The sequence below is a fragment of the Patiria miniata genome, unplaced genomic scaffold (genome assembly GCF_015706575.1).
Source record: "Patiria miniata isolate m_02_andy unplaced genomic scaffold, ASM1570657v1 HiC_scaffold_9, whole genome shotgun sequence".
Classification (NCBI taxonomy): domain Eukaryota; kingdom Metazoa; phylum Echinodermata; class Asteroidea; order Valvatida; family Asterinidae; genus Patiria; species Patiria miniata.
Window position 1 is genome coordinate 25,188,662 of NW_024037076.1, and position 22,547 is coordinate 25,211,208.

Genomic DNA, 22,547 nt, shown 5'->3' on the forward strand with positions numbered 1-22,547 from the left:
ATCACAGTGTTTAAAACAGATCAGTTGCACTTTTGTATTTACAGAAAGGCACCATGAAACAAACAAATAAATATGTTTTATTAAACCCAAAACTTATTCACACGAGGAAGCCATTTTCGATTCTACTCCCTGAATCTATTTTTATAAATTGTAAACTCTTGAATGTGATGGCGCCAGACTATTTTATGATGCGAGTGCATTATTCATTACAGCAGACTGGTACATGTTTATTAATTTGTAATGAACTTTTCTTTCATTGCTTTGATTTCTACTCGCAAGTTCCAAAAGTGAAGAGTTTACCTCGCTTTCAATTCAAAATGGCCGACTCGTGCATAAAGACTATGTGTTTGTTGCTAAGAAGTTCAAAACCCTCCAAATCCACTGTGTGATATAGACCGATCCAGGTACACTATCAGAGGCCCCGTTCAATGGCGAAAGCATTGTGCTAGCTATTGTACAGATAATCCATCACAGGGCAGTTGCTTTGTACAATAGCTGCCATAATGCTCTCGCCATTGAAAGGGGGCGTCGTGGGTGTACAGTTATCAGGAGCCTGGATTCGTCTACCAGACATATTATTTGTACTTTCAGTTGGAACATCAAGCTCCATTTAAATGATGGCCAATCACTGATTGGCTTGGCTTATTAGCTCAACGGTAATGAGTGCAACGGTAAGAGTAATTTCATGAGGTGGCAGATGGAATGTTCCATTCCACGCAGCTTTGCCTCGTGGAGATGAACACTCCTTTTGTCACTGAATGAAATTATTCTTTCCATTGCACGAAGGTGAAACATTCATTATTTGCTTTATACAACACCTGAATAAATCCTTGTCATCTGATTGGTCAGAACCACCAATAGTATGACCGTGCAATAGAACTTCTATTAACCGTGGAATAGAACTTCCATTCTTCAGTGTGGCCAGGCCGTGGGTTGGGACGCATAATTTGATGACATGTGATCAACAACCCACCAATCAGAATACGGGGATTTACTCAGGCGGTGTATAAGCAGGATTTTGGTGGAATTGGGAATGAATACTTACTAAAACTACTGTCTGACAGATTATCACAGAAACCATAATATATATTAGTTCCACAGATTTTAAAAGGCTTTTACTAGCACCATTTAGAGAAAAGATGATTAAAAACTTGAATTTCTGTTTAAGACTCGACCTTCTGTACATAGTACTCTACCAGTATTCATAGTGATAGTACTGAATCAGAGATTGCGATAGCACACGTATTACCATTTACAATATAAATATGCTCACAATTGCAAACCCATGAAGACTTTTAAAGATAATTCCTTGAATTCACTTAGTTAAGATATCGAAAAAATGTAATTAATCAGATTTCTTGACTTTCTGCATACAACAAATAGTACTTTTCAACATTTTTTTCAGCTTTTTCTTATTATTTCTGTGCCTGTATTAATAAAAAAAAAACATTTTCAGTTCCTGAATTCTATAAAATCAGATCTTGAAATTGCAATTTTTTTTTAGAATTCTTCACAAAAACCAGTTCTGTTTGGCTATAAATAGGAGAAAACTCCACATATATCTCAATAGGCATGCCGATGCAGCATCAACTTAACAATGTAGCATTCTATCTACTATAAGCCTCATTCAAATGACGTCATTTCCTACAGACCATCTACGTGCATCGGCATTTTGAGCGTGAACTTGCATAACGCGCATCGGCTGCGTCGTATTTCGAACACATTTCGAGCAACAAGCGCGCGTGTTTGGAACATTTTCAACACTGCGCAATGCGTGCTTGATTGCATAAAATACGCAGTTGCAGTTCTCCTACAGAGATGGCCGTCATTGAGCGAGCCCTATACTGAAACTTTATTAGGTTATATTTTGAGTGCTGTTATTGAAACTAGAAAGGAAAAAATAGAAATGTAAATAGTTCTATGCATAGTAATGGTATTGACATTATTCATATCCATCAATCTTGATTTTTATAATTAGTATAGATGCAATTACCGTAGAAACAGTCTTACAGACTAAAAATAAAACAAGACAAAATTTAAAAAATAGCTAAGTTTGTACTGACAATGAGTGGTGAACATGCAAGTGAAATGGCATTAGAACTAATATAGGCATGCAAATGGTAGGTGTGATGTTTTCTGTCAAAAACAGACTCAAAAGTGGCTTTTGAAAATATCAATTGAAAACAGACTTTTCTTCTCAACATTATGCACATTTTGATGTACAGTAAAATCTCGATAAGCGAACAGGTTCAAAATTTGACTTCAGCAGAGTTTTGAGTTAAGCAGGGTTGCATATCATTGTTATACTACTGAAGGAAATGGATTCTTTGTTTGACTTACATGTAACAGGTGTTTTGAGTTATCGAGATTTAACAGGTGTTTTGAGTTTAATATCGAGATTTCACTGTAGTTATGTTCAAGATATGATTTTAAAATTGTGTACATGTACTCATGTATGGTATGGTTCACACTTCATCAACCACGTTTTGGGTTTTAGTGGGGGAGGGGCTTGAGAGGTCATTTCTTCATAGTTAATCACTATGAAGAAGAGTCTGGTTTTTGACAGAACAAATAAAAATGTTAAGTAGAAAATGGTAAGAAATCTGCATGAAAATGAAACAATATTTTTTTTTTTGATTGTCACACGACATTTTTCTATGTCCTATCCACAAATTAAAAGAAAAACACTCTGCGTTTTTTGCCAGCATGCTCTTGTGAACAAATATGCACAATTTAAAGAAACGCAGACTGCAATGAGACGCACATAAAACATGCAATTCAACAATAGACAAAGACACAAAACGATCGTCCCCAATTAACTCCTGAAAAGACAGACTGAAAGACTTGTGGTTTTACAAAACAGCAGCATTCCAAACCATGGAAAAAAAAATATTAAATAAAAAAAGCAACAAATGATGAAGTGCGTAGCTGTCGTCAGAGTAAAAACGATTTTTTTTTTTTTAAATGGATCAATCCTTTTGGAAACATGCGTTCTAGAAAAAATGGGAGTTTTCAACATAAGTACTATTTTGTACTATTATCTTAAAAAGAGGAACCACATTGGAGGCCACAGGAATCTCAAGATAGGACCAAGTATTGGGATTTTGTATGGGATCATTGTTTAAAAGCATGGTCTAACCCTATTGTCTTAAGTGGCATATGGCCATAGGAGCCCCAACCATGGGACAAACTATGGGTAAATATGGGTTTTGTATTGGGCCTTTGTGTGGGTCTAGGTATGGGGCTAACAGGTATGTATGGGGCCTATTTTTATGCCTGGTCTGGTCTTATAGTCCTAAATGGCACAAAGCACATGTTCTATCTAAGGTTTCACCCGTCATCAGTGTGTTGGCTGTTCTTGTTATGAGACTAAATATGGGTTTTCAGGTCTTTTTATGGGGCCCTAAGAAAGGTTCTGAAAAGAACCAGTGGTACAAAACTATATACCTCTGGTTCTTTTTAGAACCATTCTCTTAGTTTGAGAAATTATTCCCACATGGTGTTTCCGCAAACCTTTCATTCAATACATACATATATGGATCCACCAATCCACGGTAAAAGTAAATTTTTACCATGGTATCGAGCATGGGATTTTGGTATGGGTTCTAATTTCAAAAGTGGCCTGTCCCCATGGTCCAAAGTGGCACATACATGTAGGATATGTTGTATCTACAGATCGACCAATCCATGGTCAAACAATCTTTCACCATGGTATCGACTATGGGATTTTTGCATGGGCCCTTATTTCAAACGTGGTCTGTCCCCATGGTCCTCAGTGGCATATAGGTCAAGTTATATCTACGGATCCACCCATCACCTGTGTGGTGGCCGTCCTCGGGCAGGTCTTCCAAGGCCATGTCCTGGTTGACCCGCCTCCCCCGGGAGGACGACGCCCCCCTCCTGGACTTCTTGGCCTTGGGCGGGGCCTCCTCGTCCATGATGCGGTAGTACTTGGCCAGTCGGACCGAGACGAAGATGGACGGAAGGAGGAAGATGGCGCACCAGCCCGTGGTGAACCAGAGGGTGTTCTGGAAACAAAGGAGGGGGGGGGGGAGCAAAGGTATCCTTTATTCACGGTGATTTCCCTGATTAAAAGGAAAATCTTATGGGATAATCCAGCATTATGAACGGAAGTGTAATGTCCATGACACACCAAATTATCCATGATATCTAATTCATAAACACCTAAGACAGTTTACCCAATCCTATTGGTCGAGAGCCTGTCATGTGGCCGGTTTTAAACAGCTGATGAAGACCGGCTGGTTAGTCTTTAACACTTTTCTAGTGTCACATGAAATTTTGACTCCTATGAATCCAGTGCCTTTTCTCGTTTAAGTAGTTGAACGTTCACAATCCTCACTTAGGTATGCGAAATACTACAAGTGAGTCAAGTATTTCATAGTCCTAAATTCAAAATACACAAATTACCCTTGCCGGACTGCGCTAGTGGCGCAGAACACAGCTGTGCCCCAGCAGCATTCTGCGGCACAGCTGTGTTCTGCGCCACATAGCGCAGTACACAGCTGTGCCCCAGCAGCATTCTGCGGCACAGCTGTGTTCTGCGCCACATAGCGCAGTTCGGCAAGGGTAATTATCAGCATCCAGACTCCAACCGGTCTTAAACATAGTGTTTAATACCAGCCAAGCACACATTTATTCCCTAGTTAATGATTCAGAGAAATGATCCGAAACTCCTAGTCTGTAATCTCCTTGACTGTTACTAGAAGATGGATGTATGAGACTCAAAAAATACATTTTCAGGTTTATTCACCGAACTCTTAAAATCACTGTCACGGCATTGCCTAACACTGAAATTGCCCTTATGGGTTTTCTCTTCAAAATTTACAAATGCAAAATCTGCACGTTAACGTGCAGAAAATATTTGATTTTGGACACGCATTCAAGGAACAGTTTCACAAACAGCATTTGCCGTTTTGCAATTTAGAAAAGACATTTCTTAAACTCTGACGGACATTTCTTGCTAAATTTCAGAACATAATTTGAAGGCTCTTGGGAGACTGGTTCGTGAACTTTCAGTGCTTTTTTCCGTCTCCGGGGAAATCTTAGCAATCGCCAGACAGAGCAGGAAGAGGAAATACTACATCAGTTTACTGAAGAAAGAAAAAGCCTTCGGGCCAAAAAAAAAAAAATAGGCCTCTGTCATGGCATCAGAAGTTGTGATTGATTAGACAGGAAAACTGAATCAATTCATTTTAGGCTTTAGCATGGGTAGTAAGGTGTGAAGGCTCCTGGTTTTTCTCACAACCCAGAGTTGTAGTCGAGTCCGGTCACACGAAAGTCGACAGGTCTTTTCACGACTCGGGTTACAAGGAACTGGGGACGCACGATAACAAAAGGAAGGCCTTTGTCATAGTCCCTTTTGATAGCTTGCGACTTGACTTGGGATTGGAGGACTTGTGCTGGACTTCTGGGCTTGTGAGGACTTGTGGGGAGTTGTGGGGACCTGTTTTGACTTGTGGAGACTTGTGATGGACTTAAATGATTGCTGGGGACTTGTATGGATTTGTGATAAAATTGTTGGGACTTGTGGAGACTTGTGATTGACTTGTGAGGACTTGTGATGGAGTAATTGGGACTTGCAAGGACTTATTGGGACATGTGAGGACTTGTGATAACATTGTGGAGACTTGTGGGGACTTGTGATATAATTGTGGGAACTTGTGGGGACTTGTGATGGACTGGTTGGGACTTGCGAGGACTTGTTGGGACATGAGAGGACTTGCGATAACATTGTGGGGACTTGTGGGGACATGTGAAGACTTGTGATATAATTGTGGGAACTTGTGGGGACTTGTGAGGACACATGACGATTTGTGATGACTTGTGGGGACTTATCTTGGGACTTGTCTTGGGGTTTGTGAGGACTTGTGACTATAACACTGCCAGAGCCACCTATCTTAATAGAGATGGTAACTTCACATGGTGAATCGCCAAACTTCTCAGGGGAAAAAGAAATTGGTTGACTTACCACAGAATCAAAGATGTAGTAGCACAGCAGGCTCACAGCTGTGTCGTAGGCCTGCCACACAGGCTGACACTTGGCTACGTCCTCGTCCAACTGAGACCCAAAAAAAATTAGGGAAGATGCTTGAGTCAAAGAATCAACTTCAGGAGGAAAACAATTGGTAAATCAACATTTCTGGTTTGGTACCAGATTGTAGCCCTACTATCCAACTTCCCGAAGACGTTAAAGGAATTTTCAATTTCTAGACCAGTGCAGCACAGATTGAGGCACGCTAGGCAACAGGAATTGCTACGTAATTGAGTGATAGGCAATGAATTTGTTGTGTACTTAAAAAAAAAAAAATTCAAAAACAGAAGGGTCACATAAACTTCGGCTTCTCGGCCCCTACCTGCGAGTCCACCTTATCCACATACTGGTCCGCGTAGTTGAACACTTTGTTCACGTAGTCCGTTGTGATATTTTGAACTTTCTCGTCCGTTGCTGGTAGGTTGACTTTAGACTCTGCACTATCTGCCGCAGTTACAGTGTTCATGATGCTGCCTGGCAGATCTATGTTAAGGGCAACAAGTTTGTCAGCGTTGTTGACAATGAGCGCCTGTGGAATAACAGGACAACAAACAAACATGACATATAACGAAAGACTGCTAGAGTCGTAGTCGAGACGTCACGGGCGATCACTCGTCAAAATGTTAGCCAGTCACAAGTGACCTATTGTGATCTATTAAAATGATCCATTCAATACTTCTGTGAAGCGCACAACCAAATAGTGAACTTACATCACCCCGACACAAATTCCATCTTATGAATGGGAGGTTTACGGTAACTCCATGTGAATGATATCTCTCTGTGAGTTGTGTGGTTCTGAGAAGAACCAGTTGGTTTAACTCAACGTTTTGAATAGTAGGCCATCAGCCTCGGTCCAAAATGTTGTATTAAATGAGGGGAATAATCGTCATAGCGATTTTTGGCACGGTATACACCTCCAGAGTTGGAAAATATGTGATAGCATTGCAGCGGTGGCAGCTTTTTTGGCGTTATCACCCTTTTTTTCAAAATGTCCATCAAGATGCTTGTTACCACTCTAGGGGCGGTATACCTTACGCATGCGCACTATAATCATTTATGCCCTAATTTGATACAGACCAAACCCCCAGGCTGATGGCCTACTTGAAATGCAATGCAACAGACTTTTTTTCAGAGGCATGTATTTCTGTACTCATAGATTTAATAGAGTACCATGTAGTTAAGCCAACTGGTTCTTCTCAGAACCACACAACTCAAAGAGATATCATTCACATGATGTTACCGCAAACCTCCAATTCATTAATCATGTCCAATATGCAAACCCTTAAATTTCATCAGTGAAATCTCGATAAGTCAAACCTCAAGGGAACAGGTTCTAACTTTGACTTCAGCAGAGTTTTGAGTTAAGCAGGGTTGTATATCATTGTTATACTACTGAAGGGAAGGGATTCTTTGTTTGACTTAACAGTTGTCAGAGTTTGACTTATCGAGATTTCACTGTACTATTCAAATGAATCATTGCAATGCGACTCTTTTGTCATTGGCCAGCCACTGTTGCTTGTGACCTCACTTGTACCTTGATTGGTGATTTGACTTGATTAAGTCTCTGGAGATACTCTATGTGTACATGTCCCTGAGCAGGATACTTTTTCACAATTTGCTTCTCACCTTTTGGGTGTTAACAGCTTCAACTTCCACTGTGCGAATCCTATCCAGTTCATCTGCCAACCTGTTCAGTTCAGAAGCCTGGGGGAAAAAAATGGTTGGGCATTTGTAACGTTACTGCTGTTTTCATTCATTTACATATGTTCACTAATGCTGCCAAATGCTGCCAACAGGTGGACTCAACATGTTTTGAAATTCCATGCTCTTTTGACCGACGGACTGTTACATGCCAGTGCACTTCAAATTCAGGAAACCTTTTAAAGGTAGCGTCCATCATTTGCAATTTGTGCATTATGTTTGTTTGAAGCAACAAAAGTGCTCAAAATCTAAAGAAGGGTGCTTAACAGCTAACCTGATGAAGTTTCAGCTCAGTGAATGCTGTATATTCCGAGAAAACAAAAGTCTAGAATCTCGATTTGAAATCAAATGTTGCTGAGTCATGTTTGGAACTGGGCCTGAATTCAGAGTCCGAGACATGTTCTCACTGAGCAGCTACGCGATGTCGCCAACCGATCCGACGAATTATAGCAACTACATGCACATGTGCATCATGTCAATGCTTGTGCGCACTTCGCCAAATAAAAAAATGAACTGCTATTGTAGACACATCGTTGGAAAAGCCATCTTTCATTGATTTCTTCAAAATGAAAGCTTGCCAGAAGGAATAATTTCACAGGGAGTTTAGTCCCCTTACTATCTTTCAACCAAGTATGCTTTTCAACAATATTTACGTCAGCTACTTTTTGGATAGCTGCAAATGATGGACTGCACCTTTAACTGTGGTCAAAACAGTAGTCTATAAACATATCTGGGTATGAAGACCACAGCAGGAAGTTGGGAACCCTACGTAAACTTGTTTTGCTACAAAAAGAGTATGATTCAGGCAAAACCCGGTGGAGGATTGTAAGATCCATCCAAGGTCCTAATCAACTATCTTCATGATGAAACTTACATTGTTTCCAGAAATTAAAGCTGCAACTCTAAGGTCTTGAGCGAAGGACGTCAGGTTTGACACTGTCACAGGGGCCGCCATCTTTAAAGACAAATATGACATGAAAGCATTACCAGTCCCAACAATATTACTTGGGTATCAGGAACTGATGTAAAAGTTGCCAGAAGTCTTTTAGTGTGGTGGACGAAACGTCATGAGCGGGTAGCTGCGCATAACCGTATTAAAGGGAATGTACATCATTGGCTTTTGCTGTAATTTTCAGAAATGAACTATTAGAGGGGTTAGTATAATAGATCAAATATTGTTACACTGACATGTTTGAAGTTTTGTGTTCGAAAATGCTGGAAAAACCAAGAAAAACAAAAATGTTCAATTAGTCTGGTTCCCTGACCCCAATAAGGATAAAATGGATCAATTTGTAGATGCCGGAAAATTGTAAGGTAAGGGAACCAGTGCAGCTGGCCTGCACCCATTCATGACCATGTAACAAATAGCAAACAAAATTTGGACTGTAAAAAATGGTAAATCTGGAGCAGAAGTTGAAAAATAGTTAGGTTTTTCCAACGGTGGTCGGCCGACCACCGTAGGAAATGTATACAAAAATACCATTTTCTTGAAAATGACTTCACACTGTGTGCCATAATTTTACAGGATGCTTTAGACTGTCATTTACCATCATGCTAGTAAGGTATTTTGTAAAAACTTGATAGTTTTATTTTTCGATGTTTGCAAATGTTGTATATTCCCTTTAAGCATAATGTAAACTGTACTTACCACCGTTTTTATAAAATTATAATCTATGCCCCCTAGGCCAATAGCAGAAAAGGCATTGTTCAGATCGTCGTTCAAGCTATCGGGAACAAGGTTCAAATATGGGATGTCAATTTCGTTCTTGAGCTTATCCAAAACCTCTGCTTTCCCCTTATTCAATTCCTGTTGAAAAAGACAGAACAAAACAAACATGACACGGTAGATTATTTGATTTTGATCGATATCAGGCTTTCAAGCAGACCCAGGTGAAAAAGTAGAACAGTAGGATCAAAATGTTCCACGCACACACACACAAAAAAAAACAGGACAAAACTGGAGTTTGAAGGAACAAACACACGGTGTTGGGCTATGTTCGGTTTGAAAATGAAGACCCTGGATTATTCTATAAATTCCTGTAAAAAGCAAAATCAGATCTCTCACAGTTGATTTTATATTGATTTGCAAAGATGAAATCTAGGAGTCAAAAAGAAGAGAACAATGAGGGTCCTAAGAGGTAGAGTAAAAACTGTTGGGGGGGGGGTGCTTGAACCATACACACCGAGGAAAGACAGACAAAGCGAGAACAACAGGTTCTTTGTTGTTCTTGATTGTTCATCTTTTGTTCAAAACGGTCCTCGACCGTGCATGTGTGTATGTGCTTAGTCTAAGTGAGTGTTGTTTTACAGGGACAAAGGGAAAGACAATGCCTTGTCCTTGAGAGTTATGTTCATCAAATGATATGTCTTTGGGGCGTAGAGAAGACGACAAAAAAAAGCAATTGCAGTGCTCATAATGGAGGCACTGAGCACGAACCTCCGAGATCATATCCACGCTGAACAATTCCGACAGATACAAGGCAGTGAAGATGGCTGCATCTTCACTGCACTCCGTCAGGATGGACGATGCCGTCAGCTCTATGGATGAATTGCCAAGCAAAATGCCGCCCAGAAAATATCCGGGCTCTAGGAAGTCTTTCTTGTCAATAGTCTACACACACAAAAAAGAGATTTGAATTTATTTACCAATCATAGCAGAATCTACAACAGGAAATAAGTTTTCAAACGGACCACACAAGGAAACTGAATTGTAATCATTTTAAACTGGAGCGGGGTTTGAATCTGGGACCTCCAGTTTGCCATTCCGGGGCTCTACCAACTGAGCTTTCTACTGATGCGTTGGTGGTTTCTCCGTTTATTCAAAGTCTTTGACACAATGGGCAACGTGATGAAAATCTCATTAATGAAAAACAACTTCATGTTTTGTTCCAAACCTTTTCAAAGATCTCGTAGGTGTTGAGTGGCTCACAGGTCAAGGTGGTCGATCCCGTCACGGCAAACCCAGCAAAGCATATCAACATCAGGATCGGCCCAAAAAGGATGGAGAAAAATACACCCCTGCAAACAATAATTTCAAAAATGAATTTTTGTGAATTCCATCAAATATGTGACCGGCACCACAAATAAGGGTATTAAGTCACGCTGAGCATTATTGTGTAATGGCCCGCTCAACATTTGAGAGGGTGAAAATTTCGTCAAAATGTGATTTTCATTTTTTTTTTTCATGAATGACATCTTTAATACCTACAGTTTCAGGTTTCATTCACACATGTTGATTTTGATGAACAAAGTGAAAAACAACCATTTTGTGCGCATCGTTCTGTTGTTCTACAACAAAGCCAGCTATTTCACAGCCTGTTTTCTCAGTTGTGTAATTTGAACTCCAAGGAAGTAATTCATATGCAAGTAAGCCATATCTCCAGAACGGGAGGGGCTATGGAGCTCTATTATACACCAAATGAAAGCTTACGTTGTGGCTTTTCCAACCATGTATATAACTCATTTTTTTTTTACGTTAAGAGTTGACGTAACTTACGCAATGAGCACGTTTCCACCAGCGTTGGACATGCGGGACCGCTCCGTGGGCAGGACGTCCTTGTAGGCAAAGGTTCCCATGGCAATGCCGATCACATTGAACAGCACAATCAGAAGAGTCAGGCAGGTGACACCAATTAGCCCATAGTATCTGCAGAGTGGGAGGCGGGGAAATATACCATAAATATTCATGAGCCAATGCTCCCTAATCATTGGTCACATTTTCACTCGGTTGTTCAAAAAAGGATACAACAGTCGGAGGCACTTTCAAGTCTAGTCCCCTGTCTCCTAGACATACCAATTCTGCAGTCAAGGGCTCACAGCACCAGTCTGGGCCCAATTTCACGGCGCTGCTTAACAAAAATCTTGCTTAGCACGAAAAAAAACCTGGCTTATAAAAGCAGTTTACCAGCCAAAACTCCACGGGATATTCATCTTATAGCAAACAACAGCTGAATACTAATCATGAGCAATATACATCACATGGAGTTTTGGCTGGTAACCTGCTTTTATAAACCAGACTTTTTTTTGTGATAAACACATTTTTTTTGCTTAGCAGCGCCGTGAAATTGGCCCCTGATTTATGGGCCCATTTGTATCTCATGCATATTCAGGAGCAATGCTCTCATATCATTGGTCAAACATTCACTCGATCAGTAAGCAGAAAGCTGAAACGGTCACAGTCAAATCTAAGTCTGGTCCCCTGACTCCTAGTATTACTGGTGCAGTAGCTTAGGAATCAAAGCACCAGTCTACTTTGGGCACAGAATTGCATGTATGGTGTGCATGATTGTGTATTACTCCCGAAACAAAACAAAAAACTCACTCGCCCAAATATCAAGAACATGTTTAATAAAGATGATACTGAGGCACTAAAAAAAAAACTGACGAGAAGGTAACACCACTTAAACTTGAAGGAAAAAGACAAACTGTTTGGATTGAGAAATGAAAGCATCACCTGTAATCCCAGTACTGGTTGATTGTCTTGAAAAAGCTGTTGATTTCCCATTGAATACTAGCAAGTGTAGTATTAAACTGTTGAAACAAAAAGTACACCAAAAAAACAACAGCATAAGCTATATTCAGAGTGAACGATTCCATGAATTTTTCCCTGACATTTTTCCTTGGAATAGCAGTGTTCCGTGACTCCTCATTCGACAACAAATTTCCTGATTGTCCATTTTCAAATAACCTGGTATTTGATTAATCAAAACTACGTTTGGCGGAATATTCGAATATTCGAATCTTGCTGCAAACTGCATGCCGCACCCATCATAAGTTGCACGCAAAGCATGCAGATTAAAAAAATGCGCAACGATCGATGTCAGACTGCTGGAGTGTTTTGCAATACGTACTTCATAACCGTCAAGGGATTAAGCTGCTAAAAGGATAAGAACAAGGAACCGCGGACGACAAAACAGTTACTGTCACCAAAATGTGGCATTCGACAATAAAAGTGGCGCAACAAAGTAACATCAGTCGTGTACGTACTTGCGTAGTTTGTTTTCTTTAAATTTAAAAAGCTATTAAGATATTTAGTTGATGATCGAATATTCCAATATTTGTTGTATTCGGAAACGGACACTCTTGTTTTACTATACTCCCGAGGACAATGCTTTGTGTTTTCCTTTGTCCCTGTAATATAACACTCTTTTAATAGACTAAGCCAACAAACCTACTACAGAGGACCAATTCCCAAGGACTGAACGGATCTGTTGTTCTCCCTTTGTGTGTCGGTCTTCGGGGGTTATGTAGAACACGTACAGCCCTACATGACTGTATGAACCCCGTCATTCGTGGACTTTTACTTACGTTTACCAACGCTTGTGAAATCTCGGCAAAGCTCTGGTCGATCGTCGCCTTGGTTTCATCCAACAGGGTCTCTACCTCAGTGACCGCAGAACTGGCCGATTTGTCAATCTCCGTGGAGATGTTGTTCAGAGCCTGCTCAAACTGTTGCGGAAGAGAAATTGAATCAACAAAGATAAAACTTGTGTTTTCTCACAAGAAAACAAAACTGGAAAAAAAATCTGTATACATGTATATTGGGGGTGGGGAGATTGGGAGAATTTAAAACAATTCATGAAATATTTTTAAAGAGTATATCATATGCAGCTATCCAAATAGTAACTGACAAAAGTCAAAAGTAATGTACTCTGCATGGTAGTTTGGTTGGTAACCTGTTTCTGCTGAGTAAATAACCTCTCTTCTAAGCAATTTTCTGCGCTTAGTAGCTTAATTGACATTAGTTCCTGGTGTCTCTGGCCAAATCCGCAAAACTGATAAATACAAGCAAAAAATTAATAAATACTTACGCCATTATACAAGACATCTGCGACATTCTTGGCACCTAATGCTTTTTCCATCTCGGTGCTCATATCACGAAGCTAGCGGACGCAAAACGAACAAAATAATTGTTAGAATGATGACAATAGCCACAATCCATCATCATCTATCACAATCCAAACAAAACTGCCATCATATAAAATGCCATCAAAAAAATAAATTGTGTGGTTTTATTTGCTCTTAAAGGGAAGATACAACATTTGCAAACAAAAACGAAATGATCAAATTATCACAAAATACCTTACTGAATTGTTAGGGATTGATAGTCTAAAGCATCCTGTAAAATCATTGCTCCTGGTGTGCTGACATTTTCAAAAAAATCGTATTTTTCCAATGCCGGTCGGCCGACCAGCGTTTTAGAAAACTGGCTTTTTTCAAAAACCGCCCTGAATTTTTCATAACAGTTGTTCCGCATTTTCTTTGCAATTGATTACACACCTGTGAAGGGGTACAAGCCTGCCAGACTGATTCTCTGACCTTACAATCTCCCAAAGTCTGTACATTTCTCTGTTTCATCTTAAGTGGGGTCAGGGAACCAGACTACAAGAACATGATTGGTTTTCTTGGTTTTTCCAGCATCTAGAAGCCCAAAACGTGAAACAAGTCAGTTTATCAATACTTGCTATAACATACTAATCCTCCAAATCCATTTATTTCTGAATATTGCAGCACAAGCAAATGTTGTACATTCCCTTTAATGTTTTATCCGCCAATCGAATGACAAAGATCTACTTGGATGTTTTATAAAACAAATAATGAATGTTTTCCATTCGCGCAATGGTGAGAATACTTACATTCGTTGAAAGACTGAATGTTCCATTCAACTCGGCTTCACCTTGTAAAATGGAACATTTCAACTCATGAAAATATTCTCACCATTGCATGGGCTTCGCCAGGATTTTTTTCTAGAGGGGGGCAAAATATATTTTTCCCCAAAAAATCCTGTATTTCTCAACATAATTCTTGATTTATCAATTTTTGAAGGGGGCAAAACCAATTAAATTGACACCAATATGACTTCACGCCTCTTTTTCTTTACTTTTGTTTGTTTGTTTGTTGCATTTCCTCCCCCCCCCCTTGTGACGCCCATGCACCATTGCACTCATAAATATTCATTATTTGTATATCATTACCGCTGAATAGTCTGCAACTTTAGCCAAGTTTGTGGCATCTGGACAGCCAGTGCAGGGTACTAAGCCATCTAAAGCTGCCTTCACTGTCACCAGTGAAGCTTCCACCTGAGCTGTTCCATCGATCACATCGCTTCTGGAAGAATTGATGGTCTCCAACGACATGTACACATCATTCAGATCTTTGAGGAAGCAAATAGACAGGAGAACATGTCTTAACGAATTGTCGTAAGGATTTATAAAAAAAAAAATTAAAAAAAAATGTTTTGTGCATATATATTCCGGAATTTGAGAGCTCCATCATTTGCAGCTATCCAAACAGTACTTGACGTAATCCAGGCAGGCAACTGGGAATTTAGAAAAAACGAGGAAACTCCAAATCACACAAGACTTTGTATCGTATTTTTCAATTTATAATGGCATTCATCTTCTTCTTCTTCATTCATTCATTTTCATGATGACTTGACGAGTTGGGCCCAACTGTCCCTGTCGAGCATAGTGTTGGAAAGAGATGGACCGTACCCTGCTAGATGGCATTCATGAGTAGTAAAAAACGAGGTAATCAGTGTATCCAAGAAAAAGTTGCATACCTGGTAATCACCGTTGAAAAGCATACTTGGTTTAAAGATGGTAATGGGACTAAACTCCCTGTGAAATTATTCTTTCTGGCATGCTGTCATTTTGAAGTAATCAATGTAAGAATGCAATTTCCAACAATTCTTCTTTCAAGATTTTTTGTTCTTTCAAGATCTGCTTGTTTCTTACCCGTCGTCAGGTTAGTGAACGCATCCATTGCAACTTGAACGCCAGCATCCGTCTTGAGATATACCACCAAAGGATCCGCAATCTCATCTCCAATGTCTTTCAAAAAAAAAGTTACAAGGTTTAAAGAGCAACTCAAACAAGAAAATAAGAACTTTTTAATCTAAATAATGTTTGTCAGAGTAAACGTACATGTATATGCGTACATACGCAATAGGGCAATTAGCCCAAATGTACATCTGTAAAAATACTAGCTATTTTAAAAAATAAAAATATTTTTGATACATGTATACACATGTACACAAAATTTATAAAAAAAATTCTACCTCAATGTCAATGTTGCAATATTTGTACATTCATTTATAACTTAACCGTAACCCCTAACCCCCATTGGGTATTCTTGAGGTACCGTACCCTGCTAAATGCAACAATATCCAACTCAAATGAAACCCCTGCTAAATGCAACAACATGCAACGACTTTTTACCCCTGTTGCATTCTGTTGCATTTAGCAGGTTTCGGATTAAAGTTGCAATAATCAAATGCTAAATTATTCAAAAATACACAATTTTATGAATAACTAATATTCTGTGGTGAAATTGGTCTCGGATTCTAACCCTCACGTACACGTGTACCGGTATTTAAAAAAAAAAAAGGGAAAAATAAAAAAGGTTTGATTCAAAGAACCACATGGTTTCGGTACTCAGGGGAGCACACTGGCCCAACCATCCCACGGGATACAGGAAAGCCATTACCCCAAAATACCCGCAACCATCTTGTTTTCATAATTCATGTGATTTCATTTCCCCCAACGCTTAAATGCTGTTTTCCCATCACCGGCTCAACTGGGAGAATTTGTCAAACCGGGACTAAATGGTTTGGACAGGCCTGGAGTTGCCAAATAGTGTTGAAATTAGGCTTGATTTTTTTTGGAAGGGGGGGGGGGGAGCTGTATGTCCATGGGCATCGCGAGGGGGGGGGCAAGGGGGGCACTTGCCCCCCCCCCCCCTGGAAAAGAAGGAAAAAAAAGAAAAAAAAAAGAAAAAAAGGAAGAAAAAAAAAAGAAAAAAAAGAAAAGAAAAAGAGGCGCGAAGACAAAGTGGTGTAAATTTAATGAGTTGGGGGGGGGGGGCAAAATGTCCCTGCCCCCCTCTAAAACTGATAAATCGAGAATGTGTTGAGAAATACAAGCATTTTTTGGCCAAACATTTTTTTGCCCCCCTCTAGAAAAAATCCTGGCGACGCCTATGTGTATGTCACTGGATGGTTTGGATCGTAATGCAACAATTTCCTCCATTCTGCTTAAAATGTCCCAGACCCTTAAGAACCCTTTTTCAAAATTGTTGTTTTTTTGCCGGACAGACTACACCTGATTTCACGAAGTGCTGCGTCACGTCGCAGCCCGAGTTACGACGTGTAACACGTCGCAACGCGTTATATGATCCATTTCACGAAACTTGCGATGCGTTGAATGCGTCGCAAGTTCCTCAACAATGGCTTACAACACGTCGCAAGTTACGAGGTGTCTAGTTGTCATTCATAAAAAAAGAAGCGTCCTTTCATTAATAGCCAGTTTTATGCCGCACAAATACATTCACGAGACTATAATACCGAGACAATAGGTGTAAAGCTGTAATGCACTGAATAATGATGAATTAGCGTGGAATATTGCAGTTGAAATTTCGAAGTAGCTATACAGTCCACTGAGAGCTTGTTTTCCATTAAAATTGCATCACACGTCTGCCATTTTGTTTAACGTTTTAACAAAACTTTGAGAGGAGATCTGACAACTCTTTGTTGAGTATTGGACTGACTATTCACTTTACTAGTACGCTGACTAAATACATAAAACAGTCACCGGGTTGTGCTATAAATACAGTTACGAAGTGTTTTGCGAATGGATCAAAGGACGCGTCGCAGCTGCGACGCATCATAGGGATACGACGTGTCGCAGCGCTGCAATGCCTTATAAATTTCGATGAGTTTCTTGAAATCAAAACTGACAACAGAGATTATCCAAGGTTTACTTCCTTGTCCTGAAGCCAACTTCAAGTATCATGCACTTTCAGATATTTGTATGCAATTTCCTTAATTTTTTTTCAAAATGTGACATTACTTTTTATTTTTAAATAAACAACGTACAACAAACGCGGATGTGGCTAAAAGATAACATTGCTTTAGCAGATTAGACATCTAAGAACCCTTTTTCTTCATCGTGTTAAGGAAGGAAATCCATTATTGACTTACTCTGTATGTCACGTCTGATAAGACAGTCGACAATACCAAACTCATCGTCCGTAATGTACTCCATTTGCTGCGGGAATGAAGGAAACGGAAAGTTAGCAAAAAACGCTTGTTAGGAAAATATTAATTACGACTTTGATTGTGCGTGGGATGAGCAGAAGTCAAGCAACCTACATTTCTTGAACACTGGTTTTTGGGGTGTTTTTACATGCTTTTAGGCCAGCAAAATTCAACTCCTGGATTCACACAAAATATGACTGGTGTTTTTTTTTTTATTTCAAGGACAAGGGAGGCTACCCAAGTACCCAATGCCCAACCGAAAACTGTGGGTACCGATCCCCCCCCCATAGTTTCATTACCCGAAACCTTCTTTGAAAGATACACACACAGCTTTATAAAAGTGAGACACAACTGTTTATTGATGAGTTGCCAATAAATTTGGTTTGCGTCCATGGAATATTTGTTTGTCAAATTGCCAAAATATAATGTTCTGTTTTAAAATTAATAACAGTTCCACTGATGCCTGACTTTTCTGGCAAGGAACACCCTGTTTCAAAATTACCATTAAAAAGTTCATCCTTAATAAAGTCTTCCTAAATCCACCTGTGCCCTTAGAATTGGAAAGTGCACTTTTCCGACTCCATCCAAAACGGTCAGAGAGGGGCTGTTTATTGTCAGACATGGAGGCGCATGGCTCATATAGTTGTGAAAAGTACTCAGTCACCCTGGTAGGGAAATGACCCTGCCTAAAATGTACTTAGACCAAAAAAAAAATGGTTCTGCTTCCGGTTTCTCTACCTACAGGTACCCTATTCTGACAGCCCATACCCTATTTTTTTTATAGGAAAAATTTTAAAAACACCCAAAACCATCAATTTCTACCTTTTTCCCCTTGATTACACGCCGATGCCTCCATATGATCGTACACCAAAAAATGTTGCCAACAATGTTTCCCTACCTACATGTACCTACCCTATTTTCAAATGCCATGTAGTCAGAAGCAGAACTATTTAAAAAAAAAATTTGGCCTGAAGTTCCTTTTTTATTTTAGCTGGTCTTAGTGTGCCAGCAACGTGTCCTCTTTTAACTATTTCACTGACCGACTGACTGACTCCCCCCCCCCCCCGACAGACAATTGCATTTTACACTGGTTGCAGAGCTGGGCAGTGCTATTGTATAGGGTCGCCTTGTAATGCCAATGAATAGGCAAAATTCTACCAGTTGTGATGACCAGATGCATTAATTAACCCTAACCATACTGAATCCAGCAGGATCTAACTATATCATATAGCCTACCCGTTGGAGCCTGTTGGATCGAGCTTTAAACCCCTAGTACAAATGTACATATTCAGAGTCGGATTCTGTTGGGTAGTGGTCAATAATGCCAAGCTGGACTCTGTTGGATCCAGCAGACAACTAAAAATTAGGCACAGTTGGATTCTGTTGGATTGAGCAGGAAGTAACCGTTGGACTCTGTTGGATTTAGCAGGGTAGTCCTGAGGAACCCTTAGGGGGTTAGAGTTTTAAAAGACTTCCAGTGAATAGTCATTCTGAATCAATTGAATAAAATTGTGTGCACCCTGGGACCAGCTTTACTTGGCTCGCCTCGTCTTTATCAGACAATTATCAGAAACAAAGCGTCATTCACTGATATACTTTGATATAAAAATCCAATCACACAATCACAAAGTCAAATCCCTTTTGACACTTTGACACAGATCAAATTATTCCAAATCCGGGGCTCTGAAAATGATTGTCCTTGTGAACATCCAAAAACGTGACTCAGACTGGTACAAAAGAAGGAAGTCCAAACATGATGGTTGTGAGCGTTGTCTGTCATCAGACATCCTATTCAACTTTATAAATAAAAAGGAGTGTGGGTGGCTTGGCGATGTGTCAACAAATCCGCGTGACAATTATGGTAAACAAGGCTCTTTGGCTGTGAGAAAGTTGCATGTAGGTGACAGCGTGTGCTTGAAAACTGACACGTTTAACCCCAACTCCCTAGGCCTTTTTGCTAGGATGTAGCCTCAGTCCTGCAAAATCCTCCAATTGGCCTCATGGAAAAATAGCATGTAGCCTCAATCCTGCAAATTCCTCCGTTATTTCTTGAATATGGTCCATGGAGGGGTGACCACTGCCTGAATCCTGCAAAATCCTCCGGCTATGACTGTCAATAGGCGGAGGCAGAGGCAGTGATATCCTGGAGGATGTCAAGTTTAATCAAGGACTAAATTTATGCACGGCTGAGCATAAACAACACAAAGTCCGGCCTAAGACCTTGACACAGTGCGTACTCCGAAATCAGCAACGCACTTTTCCCATGTAACCTTAATCCTGCAAATTCCTCCAATTTGCAAAAAGGATTTTGGAGGATTCAGGGCGGTTAGGGATAATTATTAAAGGGCAAACTCTATTGACGGGTTCTGTTGTTGGTGCCTCTTCTTGGCACGCGACTGGTCTTTTAAACTGAACGGCGCTTAATAGCGTCTTCAACCATTGGCGAATTTGAAGGTCATGTGTATTGCCTATTAGATACAATATGCAGGTTCTGCATCCTATACTACATTATCAACAGCTGCCTCTAAGTCAAACAACTAACGACTATAAAATGGAAACTATTGGAGTAAAGTCCCCTGCTTAAGGACATACCCTGCACCATAATCCAATATAGGACTCGAAGACTTATCAACAAAGCATGCATCACTGTCAACTTTCTTACGGGTATCCATATTTGCCCTCTCCTCCCTCTGACCCTCCCAAACTTTGTCCTACACCCCCCCCCCCCCCCCCCCCCCTCCCTCCCCCACCCCACCCCACCCCAGGAACAGATTTCTCTGCTAACGCTCACCTTCAGGGTGTCCGTGCTGAATGACTGCATATCTGAGATGACAGCAATAGACGAGGATTCGCTTTTCGTGTAGGCGTAACCGAGGAAGTCGTTGGAGAAATTTGTGTACGCCATTCCGGCACTGCAAAAGAGATAGAACAGAAAAACGATCTATTAGAAATATACCGCTAACAATGTACCACTTGACCTAACTGGATACACATCGCGACACTGCGGTCGCAATCAGTATTTCATTTGAGTCATTCACAAGTCCGGTCACTAATAAAAATTGCAAGACCTGTTACAAGTCGAATATTAACAATTCACATGTTGGACAAGATTTCAAATTTCCACAAATTCCCTACATGTTTTGACTTATAGTGCAAATGTGGATTGTGTTCAAGGCCTTTGGTCTTTTCAGCGTTGACTGCAAAGCTTCAGCCACTCCCCTCCCCCCCCCCACCCCTCCTTGGAAAATCCCGGATCCACCACTGCTGCTGAAGGGAAAAAAGGGATTACAATATGCCACAGGTGTACTTGGCGTGGGGGAGACACGATACGATGCCTGGAGCCTATAGCCCTGGCCTTGGCTGGGAAACCTAACCATCAACTTGAGCCCGTAACAGGTGCCTCGTTAAGGCCACCCTATCTCATCCCAACCCCAACCCCCCTCCCATCCTTTCTCCAACTAAGACAAAGCTCACTGCGACTCCCATTCAATGGTTGACTCATCGCTATCGCGACTATCGTGCCTGGATTGGTTGGTCATAAGACCTTATCCGAAAGGCCCCCGATTGCGAACGGATTACCTACTTCGACAGCGCGACAGCTGCGAGACGCATTCGGGCTGCGCCGTTGATAAAGGCACCATCTGACAATACATGTAAAAACGTGTAGAAGGGAGATACATATCGGTGCATAATATACCGTACTTTAAACAGCAATAAGCCATTTACGAGTTAACTTTGAATAAAATCTGGAACGCTGACTTAATCCAATGCTTTGCACATTTAAACTTTGCATTCTCCCGACCAAAGAGACTGTTACTACGCTAGAAACCCCGGCTATAGACTTTAATCATGCTGCCACCATTTCAGTCATGTTCCCTGTATCAAATAATAGTACTCACTACTGAATGATAGGAACCAGACTATTTTTCCTTCTGGCCTCGCTTCGGTTACGTTGATTTGAACGGGAAAACATCGTGATAGCCGCAACATGATAATGGTCTATGGCATGGTCTGGTGTCTCTGTGCCATTCTCACCCATTGTGAACAATGTATTGGTGCTGAGCGTCTCTTACGTACCTTGTAACTATGCAAGAGCTCACCCCCGAATCATGTGATTAGCAACAGTGTCTTTGGTCTGGAGAATTCAAAGTTAAAATGTGCCAAGCATTCTGAGCAAGTCAGTGTACCAGATGTTTCAAATGTAAATCCCAAAGGGTATAGGTTACTCGCAAATGGCTTATTTCAAAGAAGGGAAATGTTATAGGTAGTGCACAATGTGAAAAATGCCTTCAATAGGAGTGCATACCCGGTATGTATGTGTCTTTGTTTTCAAAGCAATGAAACAATTATTAATGCAACAATCGCTGCGTACTAAGGAGCAACGCCCTCCCCCACCCACCCACCCCCTGTCCTCCCTTGCCCCTCCCTTTGTTCATTTCCCCTGTCCCTGCCCCCCCCCCCCCCCCCCCCCCCCCGTCAATTCCTGGCACCCTATCCCCATCCTCCTAACAAAACTTCCATCATTGCTCACACCTACAGTTTGACTGTCTACATGTAAACAGCTCATTCAAACATCTAGTGTTTCCAAACTCTCAGACCACTTCAAAGTAACACCCCCCTCCCCCGCCCCTGGACAACTACCGGCCACGCCCCTACAAGCAGACAGACATGCCCAATTCCACAATGTTTTCTCAATGTCTGGTCCGGCTTTTTTGCGATCCAAGATAGCGGCGATGTCTTCGCGTTCAGAACCAGCCC

General features: G+C 40.7%; 1 protein-coding gene across 1 annotated transcript in view; it reads right to left on the reverse strand.

Moving 5' to 3' along the window:
- The window catches only part of LOC119720976 (prominin-1-A-like), a 69,467-nt gene that overhangs the window by 15,910 nt on the left and 31,010 nt on the right, over window positions 1-22,547 (reverse strand). The window contains exons 5-20 of the mRNA XM_038190841.1: window positions 20,581-20,701; window positions 17,733-17,799; window positions 15,490-15,585; window positions 14,728-14,906; window positions 13,564-13,635; window positions 13,061-13,201; window positions 12,207-12,283; window positions 11,250-11,399; window positions 10,648-10,771; window positions 10,191-10,364; window positions 9,402-9,560; window positions 8,628-8,708; window positions 7,679-7,756; window positions 6,375-6,581; window positions 5,990-6,079; window positions 3,818-4,028 (exon numbers count right to left, since the gene is read on the reverse strand). Coding sequence (XP_038046769.1) covers window positions 3,818-4,028; window positions 5,990-6,079; window positions 6,375-6,581; window positions 7,679-7,756; window positions 8,628-8,708; window positions 9,402-9,560; window positions 10,191-10,364; window positions 10,648-10,771; window positions 11,250-11,399; window positions 12,207-12,283; window positions 13,061-13,201; window positions 13,564-13,635; window positions 14,728-14,906; window positions 15,490-15,585; window positions 17,733-17,799; window positions 20,581-20,701 — 2,027 coding nt within the window. The remainder of the gene's footprint in view (window positions 1-3,817; window positions 4,029-5,989; window positions 6,080-6,374; window positions 6,582-7,678; window positions 7,757-8,627; window positions 8,709-9,401; window positions 9,561-10,190; window positions 10,365-10,647; window positions 10,772-11,249; window positions 11,400-12,206; window positions 12,284-13,060; window positions 13,202-13,563; window positions 13,636-14,727; window positions 14,907-15,489; window positions 15,586-17,732; window positions 17,800-20,580; window positions 20,702-22,547) is intronic.